The sequence below is a fragment of the Saccostrea cucullata genome, unplaced genomic scaffold (assembly GCF_032062105.1).
Source record: "Saccostrea cucullata isolate Sc308-1 unplaced genomic scaffold, CSIRO_AGI_Scuc_v1 ctg110, whole genome shotgun sequence".
In the NCBI taxonomy this organism is placed as follows: Eukaryota; Metazoa; Mollusca; class Bivalvia; order Ostreida; family Ostreidae; genus Saccostrea; species Saccostrea cuccullata.
The window spans coordinates 113,093-130,762 of NW_026939674.1; the positions used below are offsets into that span (position 1 = coordinate 113,093).

Genomic DNA, 17,670 nt, shown 5'->3' on the forward strand with positions numbered 1-17,670 from the left:
GAAAAGCTCACAAAACGTTGGTCACAAAAATGACTTATCTGAGGAGATGTTTTGGGACAGGTATAAAACCTCTTAGCAGATATCATTGATGTAATTACCAAGTACGCTTAAAAAACTTAACAGTGACAGAAATTTTAAAGTGTCAAAAAAATCACAAAAAGGACAGAAAATGCAAAAATACGTGCTGAAAAAACAATAGGTCATGGGTTTTCAAAAGAAACTGCATTATTTGCAAATACATCTAATGAGATGATAAAAGACATTAATACACGGCAAGGATATCAAATTCATAATAGTAATAATATTCTGTATTCCGTATGTTTCTCCTTTTAGTTCATAATGATACTTATCAAGAACGAAGTGCGTATTTTATTCAAATTATAAAACTGAAAGCGACAATGAGATATAAGCGGTTGTAACATTTCTGTACTCCATGGAATAATGTCTATTTCCAGAACGATGCCGGAAATGACTGCTAATTGTTAGGCTTCATTATTATAGGTTGTCCACAAATGCTGAGCAACAGGTGTTTAACCTGTTTCAAAGAGTTAATTACCAATATTAGTGTACCGCAAGCATTATGACACGTACATTGAATATGGAGAAAATGGAATAGATAAAGATGACAAAAATGTTTGATTTATGGCAGACAATTGAGTTTGGGTAATATCGTGAGACTAACAAGAGGAGAATTTTAATATTAAATGATATGTCAGTACATGTATGATGAAATAAACACGTGTAGAAGGTGTCTTAATGACATGGAGTCGACATACCTTATAAGTCAATCCCCTCTTTTAATTAGTTAGAAATTTGAGAAGATTAGCAATTAAAGAATAGGGTAGTCACGCTCAGTATTAATTTTATGCTTTGATTCTCTCAGCTCTAGAAGTTCAAACATTATGTAACTGTGCTAATTGTTTTCGTTTTGGTGGAATTTTTGAATTTGCAGTCTCACTGCTTAATCTTTATCGCCAATAAAAATACGGAAACGAATATATCAAATTCGAATCTTCAGCCATTCACTTCCTTTAATGAGTTGGGATTTTCATTTTTGAATTTAAGCTTCAAGGTCAGGCTTCCAGATTAATATGATAGCCATCTTTTTCTGGCGATTCTTTGTTTGTATTTGTTTAATGAGGTTTGATATATATCTGCTATTCTGTATTGATAACTTTGAAGTTCATTTTGATTTAGATGCTGCATATCGGATTCTGTGGTTATTAATGTGATTTTTTTTAATTCATTACCTCATTTGTAAATCTAGCATCTTGAATTGCAAACAGAACCAATATATGAGTATATTTACACACAAGCAAATTTCTTCCTGTTTGCAAAAATAAATTATCAAGGCTTTCTAGTTTGAATAATTAACGGTGAGTAAATTCATTTGCAATCTACTATAATTCTTTTATTTTTATAACAGAAAAATACACCCATAAAAAAGAATTCTTTGAAATGCATGTACATTTAACATTGGGCCTAAGGAATGGATTTTTATTTAGACTTGGATTAGAAGAAAACCAAATTTAAAAAAAACTGGGTTTTTTAACAGAGAAATAATGAATAACAGCTAAAACTTAAGAATGACAAAGGACACTTATCCTGTCTGTACAAGACAACTAAAAGCTATCATGGCCAATAAAAGTTTGTCATGCCATTAATTTTATTTTTAAAAAAATTACAATTATTTCTAAACACATCTGAGCTCAAACGTATCTGTCTGCTCAAAATCATTCTAGAGCAACAAATCACAGAAAAGTCATTGATCAAACTTTGAAGGAATCTCTGAAAACTTGCGTCAATTCTGTCACTTATTTGACAGTCTAGAAGATATACGAGGTTTACCATTGATTGAACTGCCTTGTATATTTTGCATTCCAAACTAGGATCAAACATTCAACAAATGATGAAATGGCTTCATAGTAAAAAGGTGCTGTATTGAGAATTACAAGCTTGCTTGATTGAGGAAAAGGAAAACACTTGCTACAATTGAAACAAGTTCATCTAGTTAGTGATGTGATAAAAACAAAATGCAATATTGATAAGCTTTCCTGTCATTTATTTTTACATGACATTCTTTACACGTTCAGAGAGTCAAAATGTTACTTCAAAGTGCTCTTTTACTGGTGTTTTTAAATTTAATTAGAAAAATACTCTTATCTTCCATAAAAACACCATTTCTTTATAGCTTTTATCATTTTCAATGTTTGAGTTAGATTTGTTACAAATAATATTGAATTTTGTCGTGCATATTTTTCATATACTCAGATAATAAAGATTGATCGCAATGCTATTGACGAAAGTTAGAAAATGACCTTGTGCCGATTACCTATAATTTACACAGTTTAAATGTCGATTTTATTTGTATTTGTTAATACGAGTTTATATCAATTTTAAGTCAAAATAACAAAAAATATATATATTTTTTTTTTACAGAGGTAAACAATTCTGCGTGAAAGATATTTTAGTCAATAGATCGCTTTGATTCTATTTTTTTTATCTTTCAAAATTATTTGCTATATTTTAACATCAATACTCATTTTATTATGTTTATTCTGTGAAGTTTACATATTTCCTTAGCATTCTTTTCAAACAAAATTTCCACAAAAAGAGATTTTTTTCTGAAAGATACACGATTTCAAGAAAATTCATATGATAGCATTAAATCAAGCGAGTTCTCATGATGGAAAAAGAGCACGAATGACTTTTTTATGCCGTAGAGTGATAATGATAGTTGTAAGTCTTTGACATCAAAGCTCGTAAAATGAAGCCTAATATTGCCTTAATTGAGGAAGTCCTATTTAAAAAGTCAAGATAAATGGCACAAATTCATTAAAATTAGTGCAAATTCAAGGAATTAGTTCCCAGTTGAGTTGTTTTCTGTGGACAGTGAAAACATTTTCACTAACTAGTGTGAAAATTAGCCAAAACAGAAGTACGTTTTCTGGAAAAAGTTGATTTCATTAAATTTTTGGTTCAAATTGATGGATAATGTTTGCTTAGTTAAATTAAGAAAAAATATTCAGTTTTTGTTAATTTTTTGGAAAATTTGAATCATGCAATATCCTTACAAAAAAAGAGATTGAAAAATTGAGCAGATTATCAGAGAGAAAAAAACCATCTAATTTGAGGTTTAATCTTTTACGGTTTGGCAGTGTTAATTCATTCATTCACACTGAAAAAAAAATATTGCTGCTAACTAAGACATTTATCAAAGTTAAGAGGACTGATAAATGAAAATATTAAACATGAGGATTACAGTGAAAGTAAATAGAAACACTGAAGTAAAAGTAAGAAAGAAAATGTACAGCTTATATATTACTAGAATAGAAAATAATGATACTCGTAAATGTCATCAAAAGTAGAAAATTAAATTTGAGAAATAAGTTCTATAAATTTGATATTCCTTATTTCTAACACTGTCAAGATAAATTCTTTCAAATACATATTTACCTTGAGCCTGAAACAAATGCATGTATTCAAATTCTTTTTTTTCTTCTTTTTGAAAAGACTTGTTTGATCTGTACAAAAAATGTACAACTTTTTAAAAAGTCTTTGGGTATTTTTTATTTATAAATAGTCATAAAACATTGAATTATTTTGTAGATTTGAAAAAACTGTTTCTGAATCTGTTTTCTTTGTCCATAACTAATATGATATAGTATATTTTCTTCATTTTTTATTCATAAGTACAGCTAGGAGTATAAAAGAACTCAATGTAACTGAACAAAATTCATGTCATACCGTAAATCTGGAAATTTTTACGTCGATTTTATTTTGCGAATTCGGGTCAAAATGGTGTTGATTAATTTTTACGTTTCAAAATTTTGCGAATTACCACTGCTTTGTTTACATTTTCTTATTGGTAATTTATTTTTAAGAAAAATATTTTTGCGAATGCAATGAACTCGCAAATTTGCTAAAATTTTATCTACAGCAAAAATTTCAAGATTTACGGTAATGATTTAACAATAATTTATTTTTATCAATTGAGGTATGAAATTTTGGAATTTAAATTTAAATACAAATAAAGTTACCATCTCAAAATGTTGGTGCTAGTCAAAATAACTTCATTTTTTTTAATCATTTTTTTATGCCTTACATTGCTTTTCTATAATTTCTTTTTTAAAATAAATAGAACATTTGATATTCAATTTCTAAAAAAAATGTTAGTTGGATTGTAATGTCAGTTCTGAGTTCATTCATTCTTCTACATACATATAATACTAATTGGAACAAAGTTGTTGGGTTTTTTTAAAGTACACTGTAAAAGCTTTAAGTAATTTTAGAAGTATTCTTTATAAAAGATCAATTTCAAATCGCATATCATCAAATCTACAAGTTGTTTATTTAACTTGGTGACGCAAAGCTTCGTTTCCCTAAATAGGCAGCGTTACAGCAATTCTAAAAAACAAATTAATTTGAACTCTAGGTCATATAGGTTCTCTAATAGCCTTTGTAATGCACGTTTTGAATGACATTTCCCATTACACTCAAATTGTTGTCTAAAAAATGGTTGGTTGAATTGTTGCATTTTTGCAAAAAGGCGTTTCTGTGTGTGGCTTGGTCATGTTGATTTAGTCTAGATTAAGGAAATATTAACAAAAATACCGACATTTGTGCGTTCATCCTACAAAATAAAAATCTCATCTGTCCGTAAAAGTAACCGAGTCTCTATTTTTTGAAAATTGTTATTTTTTTTTTTCTCTCTCCACTTTCTCTTAACCAAACATAATTAAGCAAAAAAGCAATGAAAGTTGAGTAAATCATTTTAAAGTCTGAGGTCCTTTTTTAAGCCTATAAACTGTTTTGTACTTAACTTTTTTGATACAAAAGGATTCAAATTACAAACTATAACGTTATAGTAACAAATACATATGCTTGATATGCTTTGTATTTGTTTTCCTGGTATGTATGTCATCCTCAAAATACTCTAATGTATATTAAATAATACAAGATATCTTCCAATTTTATTAGCACAATAATATATGTCTTCATCCTTTTAAGTCATTTTGAAGAACTATGCTAATTATGTTTAAAATCATGAAGGATTTTTGGGGCGTCTGAAAATTTCATAATTACTCTCTGCTCAATCTGCAAATTTGCTTAAAGGTTGCATTAAACTAAAAACCGAAAATGTTTATCGTGTTTAAAATTTAGAATTTTTATACAATACTTCAGAGAAAATCATTAAAAGCAGAAATTATTAGAATTCTAGTTAGTACGTTGGCATGTATCTGTATCCAAGTATATGCTCATTACTTAAGAGGCATACTCATCCACAATACATCCATGTCGAGGAATTATGTAATTCTTCGTAGGCATTCTTCGCAACAATTTAACTTCGTGTACGATGCAAACCTAAACCATATTCTGATGTCCTTGAATTTCTGCTTTCAGGGCAAGGGGCATACAAATTATATCTTAAAACTACAGTAGTAACTGTATACGTACTTTTTTTCCGCGGAGTCATAATTCCGCTGTTTAATCCGCGGGTAGAAAATTACGCGGATATCTTAGACTGTCACTATATGTCTTACATTAATATCAAGTACGCTTGGACAAATATCCGCGGAAAATTTGTGACCGCGTACATAACGTAAATTAATACTACGCGGAAAAAAGTACTTCTACAGTATTTAAGAAATTATATTTTTAGGAACTTTAAATCTTAAATCTGATTTTATACAGGGACAACACATTGAGATGAATTGCACACCCTATTGTTTATTATGAAACGGCAGAGAAACTTTTGTAAACTCATGCTGAGGTATAAAGTAATTTTCTGTAAGCATTCCGTGTCTCGTTCTTGAAATTGTTCGTATGTAGCAATTTTCTGCGTATCGAATCAACTGGGAGACATTAACTCCATAAGCAGATGATAACGATATATAGCTAAAAAAATTCAGGAAAGTTTAGCTCACCACGTGAATTTTAAAATGATAAAATATCCCAGTTTGAAACAGTTGTATCAGACTCTTTGCTCTCTTTTATTTCAAGCTAATTGGGATAATCGAGTCAATCAATAAATGAAAGAACTATTAATACTTGATAATACGTTGTCTATATATCCCCATGTCGAACAGTAGGCCACAGACTTTTTTCTTCTCCTCACTTATAAGTATGGTCGTAGGAACCGAGGGGGGGGGGGGGTCGACGGCCATGCCTATATTTAATATACTATTAAAAACATGCACTATACTAGACCACCTTCAAAATAATGTTTGGTTGCCCTCTCCCGACTCAAGGTAAAATTTTCGGCTCGGTAGGTAGGTGGGAAAATCTTTTTTTTTTCTAAATTTTTTAAACATATTTCTTGACGGGATAAGAGGAATGAAAGCAAAAATATCTTGTCCTGGAATATAAAAAAATAGTTTTGAGTCGGGCCATTTTTGTCAGTCGATCAGGAAAGGACAAAGAAACAGTTTTTTAAAGAAAGGTGTCAGATTTGTCTAAAGCCCATGGATTTAAAGATAAGCAGGCTCAGGAAACACATGTATATAAAATGAATCTTTTATTATTTGTTCATTCTGCAAATTAGGATTTGCCTTGACGTAGTTTATGAGGTAAACATGTAAAATGCTTTCTTGTTGACAATCTAGTTTCGCCTTCTAACATTTTACTCACTTCCACGATACGTTATGTCTTTAATTGTCTAATTTGTCTCATTAATAAACTTACGCGTGAGCAATGCTTTCAAATTGGTTGTTCAATAAGAATTTGTTTACGAAAAATTATCAATCACAATGCATTCACACAAATATACAAAAAAGAACACACGAAACATCGCGTTTTTTGAATGTATATTCGTGTGACATGGCCTTATATACATGAACATGGTATTGCAATTTTGTAAACCGGTTTTTCTTGTCATTCAAGCTGTAACATCAGTGGAAGTATTAATGATTGTATATCATTTACTACATTTATTTCTATGTAAGATAAAGTTAATCATCGGAAGAGTTTTAGAAATGAAAATTTTAATCATTATGTTTTTAAAATTTCAAATTAATTGTTAGTATTTTTATTTTTAAAAAGATTGTTACCTTTTAGCATTTTATACATACGTACACTCTATATTTCTAGCTCTCTCTTATGTTAATAAAATTTTAATGTGATATTAGAAATATTTTTTTTATCTAACCCCTTCTTGTTTTCTTTTTTTTTTTTTTATAAATTTGAGTTTCAGTGTTTTTAACTATCATTATTTTGGGTTTTTTATTTTTTATTTTATATGTCACTTGATTTTCAACTTAATCAGAATATACTATACGTTCAGTGCAATGGAAAATCCTAACCACTAAATTGTTATATCAGAATTCTAATCTTTGCGGTTACATCCATCAATCGTGCTCATGCTATTTTCAAATATGTCAACAATTTGTACATTCTATATATAAAAAAAATTTCATACTCCAAAAGTTGAAGAAAAGCACACAGCACACTTTCATCGAAAAAGAACACCTGAAAAGACAGAATCTTCGGTGTTTCATTTAAAGAAAATGCGGAGGACCATAAAACATCTTTTGAAATTATACTTTGCTGTGAACATTATTTATGATGCGTTTTTACTATTTTCATTCATAAAGAAATTCAGATTTTTCAACAAAGGCATGCTAATTTTTACTTCAAAATTACATGATTTACAGATGGGGTTTTTTCTTTAAAAAGCCTTAAGATACATGTATTTCTTTTTTTTTAATATTTATCTGATAAAATTTAGTTTTAAGATTTCCTTTGAAAACATATCCTTAAAAAGTTAGTTTTATGAATTAAGTTAACGAATTCGCATATCCATACATTATAACTTTTTACAGATTCGTATGATATTTCAAAAGGGAAAAACCAAGATATAATATTTAGGAATGTTATATTTGTTTCTTTGGGTCATTAACCTTAACTTTTCTTAATGGTTTGTTGCAAAAACTTTAACAAAAAAAAGCAATTGTGGAAATTAGAAAAACCAAAGCGTTTCTTGAACAGGAAAACCAACGCCCTTCTTTAAACGTTTGCAGATTTTTATGTAAGATAGCATTAACCACTGAATTGTCTTAAGTATAACAAAAGTCTTTCTATATTATTTGTAATGGAAATTTATTCGACGCTGACCTAAAATCAACAATGCAGAGGATTTTATTGCCACGTCTAATTTAAATTTAACACAGTTTTACATATTGTTTTCAAATAGAAAGTAATGAATGTTGAAATACTTTTAATCAGAGCACAAGCTCACAGCTTTTGTTGCTTGCATTCCATTTATTGGGCTTCAGTAAGATTTAATTGGATTAAAAAAAATCATTTGAAGTGAGTTGCAACAATAAAAGTTGCACTGTTACATGTACAAATTACGCAGAAATCATTATGCCTAACTATAACAATGCCTTAATTAATGAGAAATTACATCATATGCTACTTAGTTGTTGTGTATTTTTGTGCTATAAATATTTATTTGTCCTAAGATATATCTTTTATTGGGTAAAGAAAGTTTTCTTTTTCAATTCCCTATTTTTTCCTAGAAAAAGAAACTCCTTACATGAGCAGACAAAGGTATCATTAATCATCATTATATAGGGCAGCGAATTAAGAAGCCATACTTGTCATTTTGAAATGAAAAATTACATTTAAAAATATTCTTCCAAAATGTTCTTTGATATTAACTTGCAAGTAACGTCGCATCACATGTTTGTGGCTGCTGTACTATTATCTGCATAACAAAATATCTTTTATTGGGTAAAGAAAATAAGTTTTATATCTTATATTTGTTCAAAGACAATGAACCTGCTAGTAGAGAAAAAAAGTGCCTTCACATGGGAGAACCGATATAGAGACCCAACATTCCGTCATTCTGAAGTATTATAATGAAAAATATAAAGACTACATGACTCAAACATCTGAGTCAAAATTAAAGAAATTATAATTACTTATTGCTAAGTGTGCAAAAAAAAAAAAAAAATTAATCATTGAATTTTTTTATGATATAGGTCAATTAATATTATGTTTTTTACCTATTTAAATTATGGTTATATATAAATTTTTGCATTTTCTACTCTTTGATGGGGTTGATTACATATAAATAAGTTATAAATAAGTGTCAAGTGTCTAAAGATTCCTTACCCCATCCTGCCCAGTTTTCCCAAATAAGAGAAAAACATCTTGCAGTATAACAAAATTTAAAGATTCTTACATTACAAGATTTTGTCCTCACTCCTGCAGGTTGAAGGGATTTTTATATATGTTTTTAAAATTTAGCGTTATAGTTTTATATGCCATCCAATTACCAAAGGTCATCAGTATAATAATATAACGCTAAATAAGGTATCATTTTTAAATGTAATGAAATATAAACCATTGAATTACTGTGCAGTGTAGAAACGATTCATAATATTTCATATCTAATTATAGTCAATACAATACTAGTATTCTCCCTCAGTAATGATCTGTTTTAAAAAGTCGACATAAATCCGCAAGTCAACGATAAGACAATATAATATTCCATATATACGTATTTACTATTTTGTTTAATGAGAAAAATAAGATTATATATGTATTTTTCAAAATGCAATCCAAATTTTATTTTTATTTCGTTTTAATACATAAAACGTTTTTTTTATTAATTTTAGCAAATGACACATTGTAAATATTTAACGTGTGTAAAAATGCATTAATGTTCAAACCCATTTTGCATGTGTGTAATCCACTGACCGCGCTTGAATCTCGAATGAGCCTTCTGGGCTTTCTATATGACGTCAAACAGAAAAATTACGAAATTATAATTACGTTTATCCGATTTTATACGAACATTTTTATGACCTAAATAAATTACTTATTGATTCCTTAATCCTACTAAGAGTATCCTGTATAACAAAATACAGTTATAAAAACGCTTGCTTTCAGTAGTGTTATATAAAGGAAAACATTTGCAAATGTAAATATTACCGGTAATATATATAATTGTGATAACTACGTGAATCTCAACAAACCAACAAACATTTCATATTATGTAGACATAAACTCACTATCTAATGTACAATGTACATGTTTAGCAGGTCAAGTCAAGGTATGTTACTGTCATAGTGAAAAGTAATTAGAACAATCTAGACTCGACGGGATAATGTTGGTGTATTTTAACAAAAGTTCAATGCATTAAGTGAGCTGCTGTTCACCTTACATTTGGTCAGAGTGGGTAGAGTACTCATTCCGTGATCGAGGTCGTGAGCTCGAATCTCGGCCGCGACTGACCGAAGTCGATAAAAAAAAAGTAGCAATTGTTTCTTCAACATGCGCTCGGCACGTTGAAGTGAAAGTTGCGGGTCTTTCGGATGATACTTTTGAAATTCGAGAACCCGTGTCACTGCACAGGCATTTGCACGGTTAAAATCCTTCACTGCTCAATGGCCCTGAGTACCCAGTAAAGGTCAAAATTTGAAGCCCTTCACCGGTGACATCTCAACATGAGTGAAAAATTCTCTAATGGGGCGTTAAACAAAGTACATGTACATACAAACAATCAATTTTTGGTCAGACAGCATTTGACAGGTTCCACATCGAAGGGGAAAAGTCAAGTTGAATCAATTGAACGTTTGGGATAGAAAAGTTTGAATTCTTATTTTTATGTGTTTTCATGAACATTCTTTCCCAGTGTCCCTCTGAAATGTTCTATTTTGGAGGAGGAAAATTTGTGGGTTTTTTTTTCAAAAAGGGGGATCTTTAGTTACCATTTCAATGTTTTGTAAAAACTTGACTGTGTACATCTTTGGTGTTTAATAAAGAAGTAAAATTTTATTGTTTTATTTGTGCATCTATAGATTATGTTCCTCTCTCTTCTTTACCTGTTTCAAGAACAAATTCTCCATCGTATACCGTATCGTCAACCACAATGTTCAATCTCCGAGTATGTGATATAACATGTCATAGTGGCTGAACAGACAAATCGAATATGATTCGTATCTATTTTGACAAAAAGTAACTGGCTAAATGAACTTTTTTATCAAATTAAAATGAGGATTTTCTTCTCATATTAAGTAAGCTATGCCATCCTGTCCTAAGAAGTTTCAATGATTTGACTCTCAATCATAATCTGAACGGCAACTTCAACAAATATCTTTATTGACTGGAAGTTAAGTGAATAGCAGAAATGAGCCACCATACTTATAACAAAACGTATAGACAAGCATTGTGTATTTAATCTTGTTCAACGATGTTGTTGAAATGTGTAATATAAAATGGTCCTTTATACCATTTTTTCCGTTCAGAACATTGCAATTTTGTTGTAAAAATAAAAGTTAAGTTATCGGAAATTTACTTCAACAGTTTCTTCTTATTTTGTAAAGTTAATTGTACAGTCATAAAAAAAATTAATGGCTTAAAGAAATTGGTATCTTTGAAATATTTGCGTCAAAACTTCACAATTGTACTCATGCCAGAGTTCATGTACATAAAACTTCACCTTATACATGTACTATGAAACAACACGATGAAAACCAATGAAATACACAACACAGTACTAGACTAAGTGCTCAGACCAAATATTTCCTGCTTTTTCCAATTTAACAATATCCGCACTTGTACAGCGATCGATGTAAATGTAAAGATTAATTTTCCTCGTTGTATGAAACAAACATGCACTCCTCTTTTGGAAAGTGCATATCGGAAAATGTACTACCATGTTTAATAAACCAGCTCATTCACAACTTATACGGAAACATCCCATTGAATATTTCTATAGCGAAACCGCCGAACCGCACTATCAATAATGTATTCCGTCATAGAAGATTTCTGATTGGTCCGCGGTGAACTCTCACCTTGTAAATCATTGGCCTTAGTGTTGATATTTTCATTGACTTTATATTTTCCGAAGATGAGTTTATAATTTTTTATTCAAACACTTAAAATTCGTAATCTATATGTTATATAAGTGTTATTGCAATGAGTGAGTGGATTTATTGTTGAATGTTTTTGCAGAGCGAGATTTATGGTAAGCTTTCACGACTAACTTTTTAATATGCATCTTGTGTTTTATAAATGTACGTAACATATTCACTATGTGATGCTAATATCAAAGCTGTTTAATTTTTTTAAAATTTAAATATATTTTAATATATTTTCCTTGCAAGAAATTTTACATTTAAGTAGGTGAGATTTTATGCTGTAAAAAAAAAGATAAATAAATCATGCTAAATTAGTAAAATAAACATTTGAATGTAAATTAAGTTCCTTTTGCGACAAGAGATGAAAAATGACTCGAGAAATTAACTTAATTAAAATTGTTTCAGTAGGTCATTGCATTGAAGTATGGTTCCTTTTGAGTTCACATCAATATAGATTTGCCAATTATATTTCCAGTGTTAAAATGGATGACTTTGAATACGATGCCTTTGTGATATACAGTCCTTACGGAGAGGATCAGCGATTTGTTGACCTTATGACCCGAGTGCTCACGTCCCCGCCCTATAACCTCAGACTCTATGTACCCTGGTCTGATACCACGGAGGAATCTCTAGAAGCAGTGGCCACAGCAGAAAGTATAGAAAAGAGGTAAAATTATTTCTCTCATAAACAGCTTTTAAGGTGCTCCTTAATTCCAATACGAAAGTGTTTCTTTGATATCCTTCGATAATGCATCATTTAACAAGGACTTTTTAATTGTTTTAGATGTAAAAAGGTACTAGTTGTGATATCAGCTGCTTCGCTAGAGAGCGATTTATTCCATTTTCATCTTAAAGTCGCCCATTCTATGTCACCAGGTAATTATACTTTGAACATTTTAAGGTTTAACAGTAATTTGATTTATTAGAATTACTACATTTTCTTTTGATGTTTAATGATGATGTAATATATCAGACTAAAATGATTGATATCCCTGAATACAATTCATAGCATAGGACTTTGTTTCTGAGCAGGTGCCCGTAGAAGAAAAGTTATACCTATTCGACTGGATCAAACAGAGGTTCCAGCTGTGATTCGATTCACCACGTCATGTGACTATTACAAAAGGGAACTCCGTGTGTTCGTTTGGGACAGACTCAACGCTGCCTTCACGGACAGTGATTACACATATCAATCAAGAGTCAGGAAAACAGCATCACTTCCGGAAAAGAGGAAACTTCCGGACCTGATTCCAACCTCATCTCCCTTAAAACGCGTGCAGTCTTGGTGGCGCTTAAAGGTGTCTGTGATCTAAAATTTATGTCCATTGATCATTAAATTTTAATTATTAGGTTGTAGTTTATTATCATATTATATATACAACTGCTTAAGAAGGATTGGGAATCGACAAAGTTCTGTTCTTCAATCTTTTAATGGTTAACCTTGCTTTTTAATGTGTGAGCATGGCTTGTTTTTTAATACATATCTATGCACAATTTATTCTGTGATAATTAATGTACACAACATACAGTCATAAACTTGTAACCTTTGCAATATTTAAATGTTTAAGGGTCTTGTTTCCCTTCACTTTTGCTTGTATTTCAATAAAATTGAAATTTGTTTTCCATGTTTTGAATCACAAATGACTATTATGAATGACACGATATGCTATCCAATATGTCAGAATTATACGTAACCTCGGAAACTTTAACGTTAGTTAAGATGCATCATGACTCTTATATTTAATGACTGCATGTTCTTGGAATTTTATCCACATCCTCAATAGCCAGTTGTTAACCTAACACCGCGCATTAGTAATGTTTTGGTGTAAGCTTGGATCAAGGATGTTAAATATCCTGAAGTTTTAATTAGCTTTCATTAAATATAATTATAGTACTTATTTACGATGAATTATTCATCAATGTAAGTAAAAGTTTAAAATGATTAATGCTTTTTTATCTAATAGCTACTAAGAACCGTCAAATGGCCTGCCAGAATTAGTGATGACTCAAGAGATTCACAAATGATATTTTTTTAATTAATTGTAAGCTCTTTTAGAACACGAAATATATTAAATTGATGAGCCATCAATAGGTTTATTGCCAATTTCCTTCTACTTCTGTGTCTTTCTATGGTTGAAAGCGTTAATGAAAAGGGACTGAGCAGGCAAAACTATGTTTTCAACAACAAGTGAATTAAAAAAAACCTGATACTGAATATAAACTTTTTTCCGGAAATTTTCTGCAGGAGTAAATAGGACAAAATTTTCAAAAAAAAATTAAAGTGAATATTCTTTTATAAAGTTACCAGCTTTTGCAATATACTTACTTAAAATATATTTCCTTACAAAAATTTTGAACCTATCTCAGGACGAACCTTAATAAATATAAGTAGCACTGTTTATATTAACATCAGCATGGTCTAAACATCTTAAAGTTTACAAATATAACTATTATTATTTGTTTATGTTACTATCACTTCTGTCTTATGAATACCGCCTTTATGAGGTAACAGCGCCCCGGCTTTTTCATGAGACAAAAAACTATGACTGATGTTAACATAACGTCACTCCGCCTTAATATTAATGTTGGAACGAAATAGACTGTTACCTGAATTCGTTTTACACAATTATCAATCTAGGCAAGTTTAGCACGGGGAAATTCCATTGGCTAGGTTTTCTTGTATCTAATTATATCCTCTTGTGTTCTTATTGTGTTTTATACACTTCTACGTACAAGGCTTAATTTTTGTAAGGATCGTATTGTTTTTTACCTATCCATATGACTTTCAGATATATTAAACACACGTGATAGAATTTATGGCATATTTATATTTGACTTTATTAAAATAATTGTAAAAACACTTGATTTGTAAGCATTTATATTGTTAAGAACGGGGTATACTGTTTATGTGTCCTTCTTTGAGTTTTGAAGTTTTCACAAGAACATGAAGATCAGTTCGTGTTTTTCGCTGATCTTTCTGATTTCTTATTTCTCGAGGTTTCACGTGACCGATATTTCATAGCTTACTGTGGAATCAGAATTTGGAGCAGAGACAATGTGGATCTTTAAAATTATCAGAAATTGCCTTGAAATTACATTTCTTCTAACATTAACTTTGTAATGGTAAATACCATCCTAACGTTTACTCAGGACCTCTGACGTTGTGAGGGTGTGTAAATACGTGAAATATTGAGATAACGTAAAGTTTTAACATAAAAGTAATGAAATAATGAATTTGGCAGAGAAAATGTTGATATATAAAATTTTCATTGATAGTTTATCTTGTTGAATTGTTTTAAAGAGAGAGCGAAAGCTTCATCTTTGGACTGCTCACAAACCTCCCGTGCTCTTTGAATAATTAGGCTTACGATGGAAAACGCCATTAAGCTTTCGACTTAATGATAGATTTTTGGTGAAAAGGTCATGGTTTTAAGCATAAAATGTTCGAAATGTTGGCATTGGAAAAGCCTGTTGATATATCCTTGTTTCATTGATAGTTTATCCTGTTGAATTGTTTTAAATAAGAGCATACTCTTGCGCATCGAGTCACATGGGAGAAATGCAGGTGATAAAGTATATATTACTACATTAGTAAGGGAAGTTGACAAAAGAAAGCTTAAGTCATCGGGTTGTTTTTATTTTGTTACTATTAACGAGTTCTTTCTGGTAAAATACCGGTATCTAAATATAAAATAAAGATAATTTTGAAAAAGATTAGGTTTGGACACCTAAGATTGTCTTTTGCATTTTTGGAGGTGTGATATAATTCAACATAGAGCTAGCACTTGACACTTTTGGCAATGAAGCATTGAGGAATTTTTTTTATCAGCTCCTACTGTAATATAGACCAATTTTCTTCAAATGGATTGGAGACCAAGTGCTGCTTTAGATTCTTACTGATTAACTCTCTTCTTTTGAAATGTTCTTAACGTTGTGCTACGCAGGCGAAATATGGTACAAAGGCCCTTGTTTTAACTCTAAACACAAAGCAGCAGTGGTTAGAGTTTTCTTTAGAATTGTGGAGTCAAATTCCACTGCAGAACGCGAAGACGCTCCTTTGGATAAAGACGTAAAAACGGGCTAAGGGCCCATAAAACTGAGATTAGCTGAATTTTGATCTCAGTCATACATTTCCATAAGTCCTTTTTTTTCCGTTATATTCCTTTTGTGAAATGAAATACAATATATGTATTGAGTTAACGAACAGTATTCAGGCTGAAAAGCCCATTAACAATACAAAATAGGAGCAGAGCAGCGCAAACACGGAACTCCAAAACATCAGAGATAGTATCAGGTGCCATGGAGAAGTGAGCATCCCCTGCCGACCGGTTACACGTGGAGTGTGCTCCTTGTCATGAGTGGGAAATCATGTGAAAATTCGTCGACAATTCAGTGTGTATATAATGACCAACAATTGGTATGAAAAAAAAATTCTACATTTGACTTGATTAATTGTATCTGGTGACAAGGTCATTGTATCGACCATAGAATTTACAAAATGATGACATTATATGAAACTGCTGATATTCTTGTTTCAGCAACTTGTTTGTTAATTGCTTACCTCGTTTTAGAAACTGAACATACGTAGACAATTGCGTATCGAATCAACTGAGAGATATATACTCCGTATGCAGATGATGAAGGTATATTGCTGCATAAGTAAGGGTAGTTGACGATTGTAATGTTTAGGTCATCTCGTGAAAGTGAGACTTTGAACATAAGTGAGTTCATCCAAGTTTTATGGACACTGAGCCAGGTCCTACCAGGTCCTGGCATGAAAATAATTTCTTTCTGCTCTAAGGTAGTAAATGCCGAGTGCAAGTTTATCCCTCCGTTGAAGCCCAGCAGTAAGTGATGGCGTCCAAATATGCAAACAAACAAAAAAACAAAGAACAATTAAAATAATAAAATAGTTAGTAGGTGACCTACATTCTTCAATGACAGTCAGAGAGAAGCCAGTATTTACTTCTATTTACAGGATCCTCAAGGGCATTGAAAGATAATCATTAGATTTTTGTCATATAATTTTATTGTTCATTAGTTTTTATGAAATATGGGATTCAAATGATTCATTGACTACAGACTTATATCTCTTGCTGGTAGTTTTGCTGTTTAGTGTTACAGTTAGGACAACTGGTTTCTCATATCAAGATACAAGTATATTGTTTGTTTATAAATTAAGTAAGGATCATAATGATTAGAAGATTTTAGAATGAGAATGCACATTTTTCTACTAGGGTGCAACTATTTTGCTCCTCAAATTCGTATGGCGAATTATTATGCCTATATCCCGTAATATTAGTTTTGCAAGTGTGTTTGATTTTTTATTCATCGTTTTAATTAAGATATGAAAAATTCGTACTTTCATAAATCATTCACTGTCTGATTTTAATGAAGGAAACTTAGTCAATCAAATCTTTAAATGAATGAAAAGTTAATATTAAGGAATTATTTCAGTTTTATCATTCTTAAATTATCAACATACTATTGAAATATGGAAAAGGGGACATATTGAATATTAATGAAAACATTCAAATTCTGCAAGCTTAGACAAGCATTTGCAATTGAGTTTCCTTAAGATTGTAGTTATGCCTTCCGTTCGATACTAGTGCAACATGACAAGCATTTATGATTCCATTTATAAATTTTAAAATGATTTTCTTGATCTCTAAGACAAATTAAGAGGAAGAGATTCTCTCCTTTTTCGGAAAAATTCCAGTGACTTAAAAATATTTTGGTTTGCGCCATCCTGTAGAATATTTATATGGGGAAAAGCTTTTTTCTGTAGTGTTCTTAATTT

General features: G+C 30.6%; 1 protein-coding gene across 1 annotated transcript; it reads left to right on the plus strand.

Moving 5' to 3' along the window:
* Positions 1-12,320: 12,320 nt before the first annotated feature.
* LOC134253548 (myeloid differentiation primary response protein MyD88-like) lies at positions 12,321-14,049 on the plus strand. Its single transcript, XM_062736077.1, has 3 exons — positions 12,321-12,537; positions 12,655-12,746; positions 12,903-14,049. Exons 1-3 carry the CDS (start codon positions 12,353-12,355, stop codon positions 13,181-13,183), a joined length of 558 nt encoding a protein of 185 aa, XP_062592061.1. The 5' UTR covers positions 12,321-12,352; the 3' UTR covers positions 13,184-14,049.
* Positions 14,050-17,670: the final 3,621 nt, after the last annotated feature.

Coding starts and splice junctions, on each gene's coding strand:
- LOC134253548 (XM_062736077.1), top strand. CDS start 12,353: ATGGATGACTTTGAATACGATGCCTTTGTGATATACAGTCCTTACGGA. Junction 12,538..12,654: donor GCAGAAAGTATAGAAAAGAG/GTAAAATTATTT, acceptor TAATTGTTTTAG/ATGTAAAAAGGTACTAGTTG. Junction 12,747..12,902: donor CGCCCATTCTATGTCACCAG/GTAATTATACTT, acceptor GTTTCTGAGCAG/GTGCCCGTAGAAGAAAAGTT.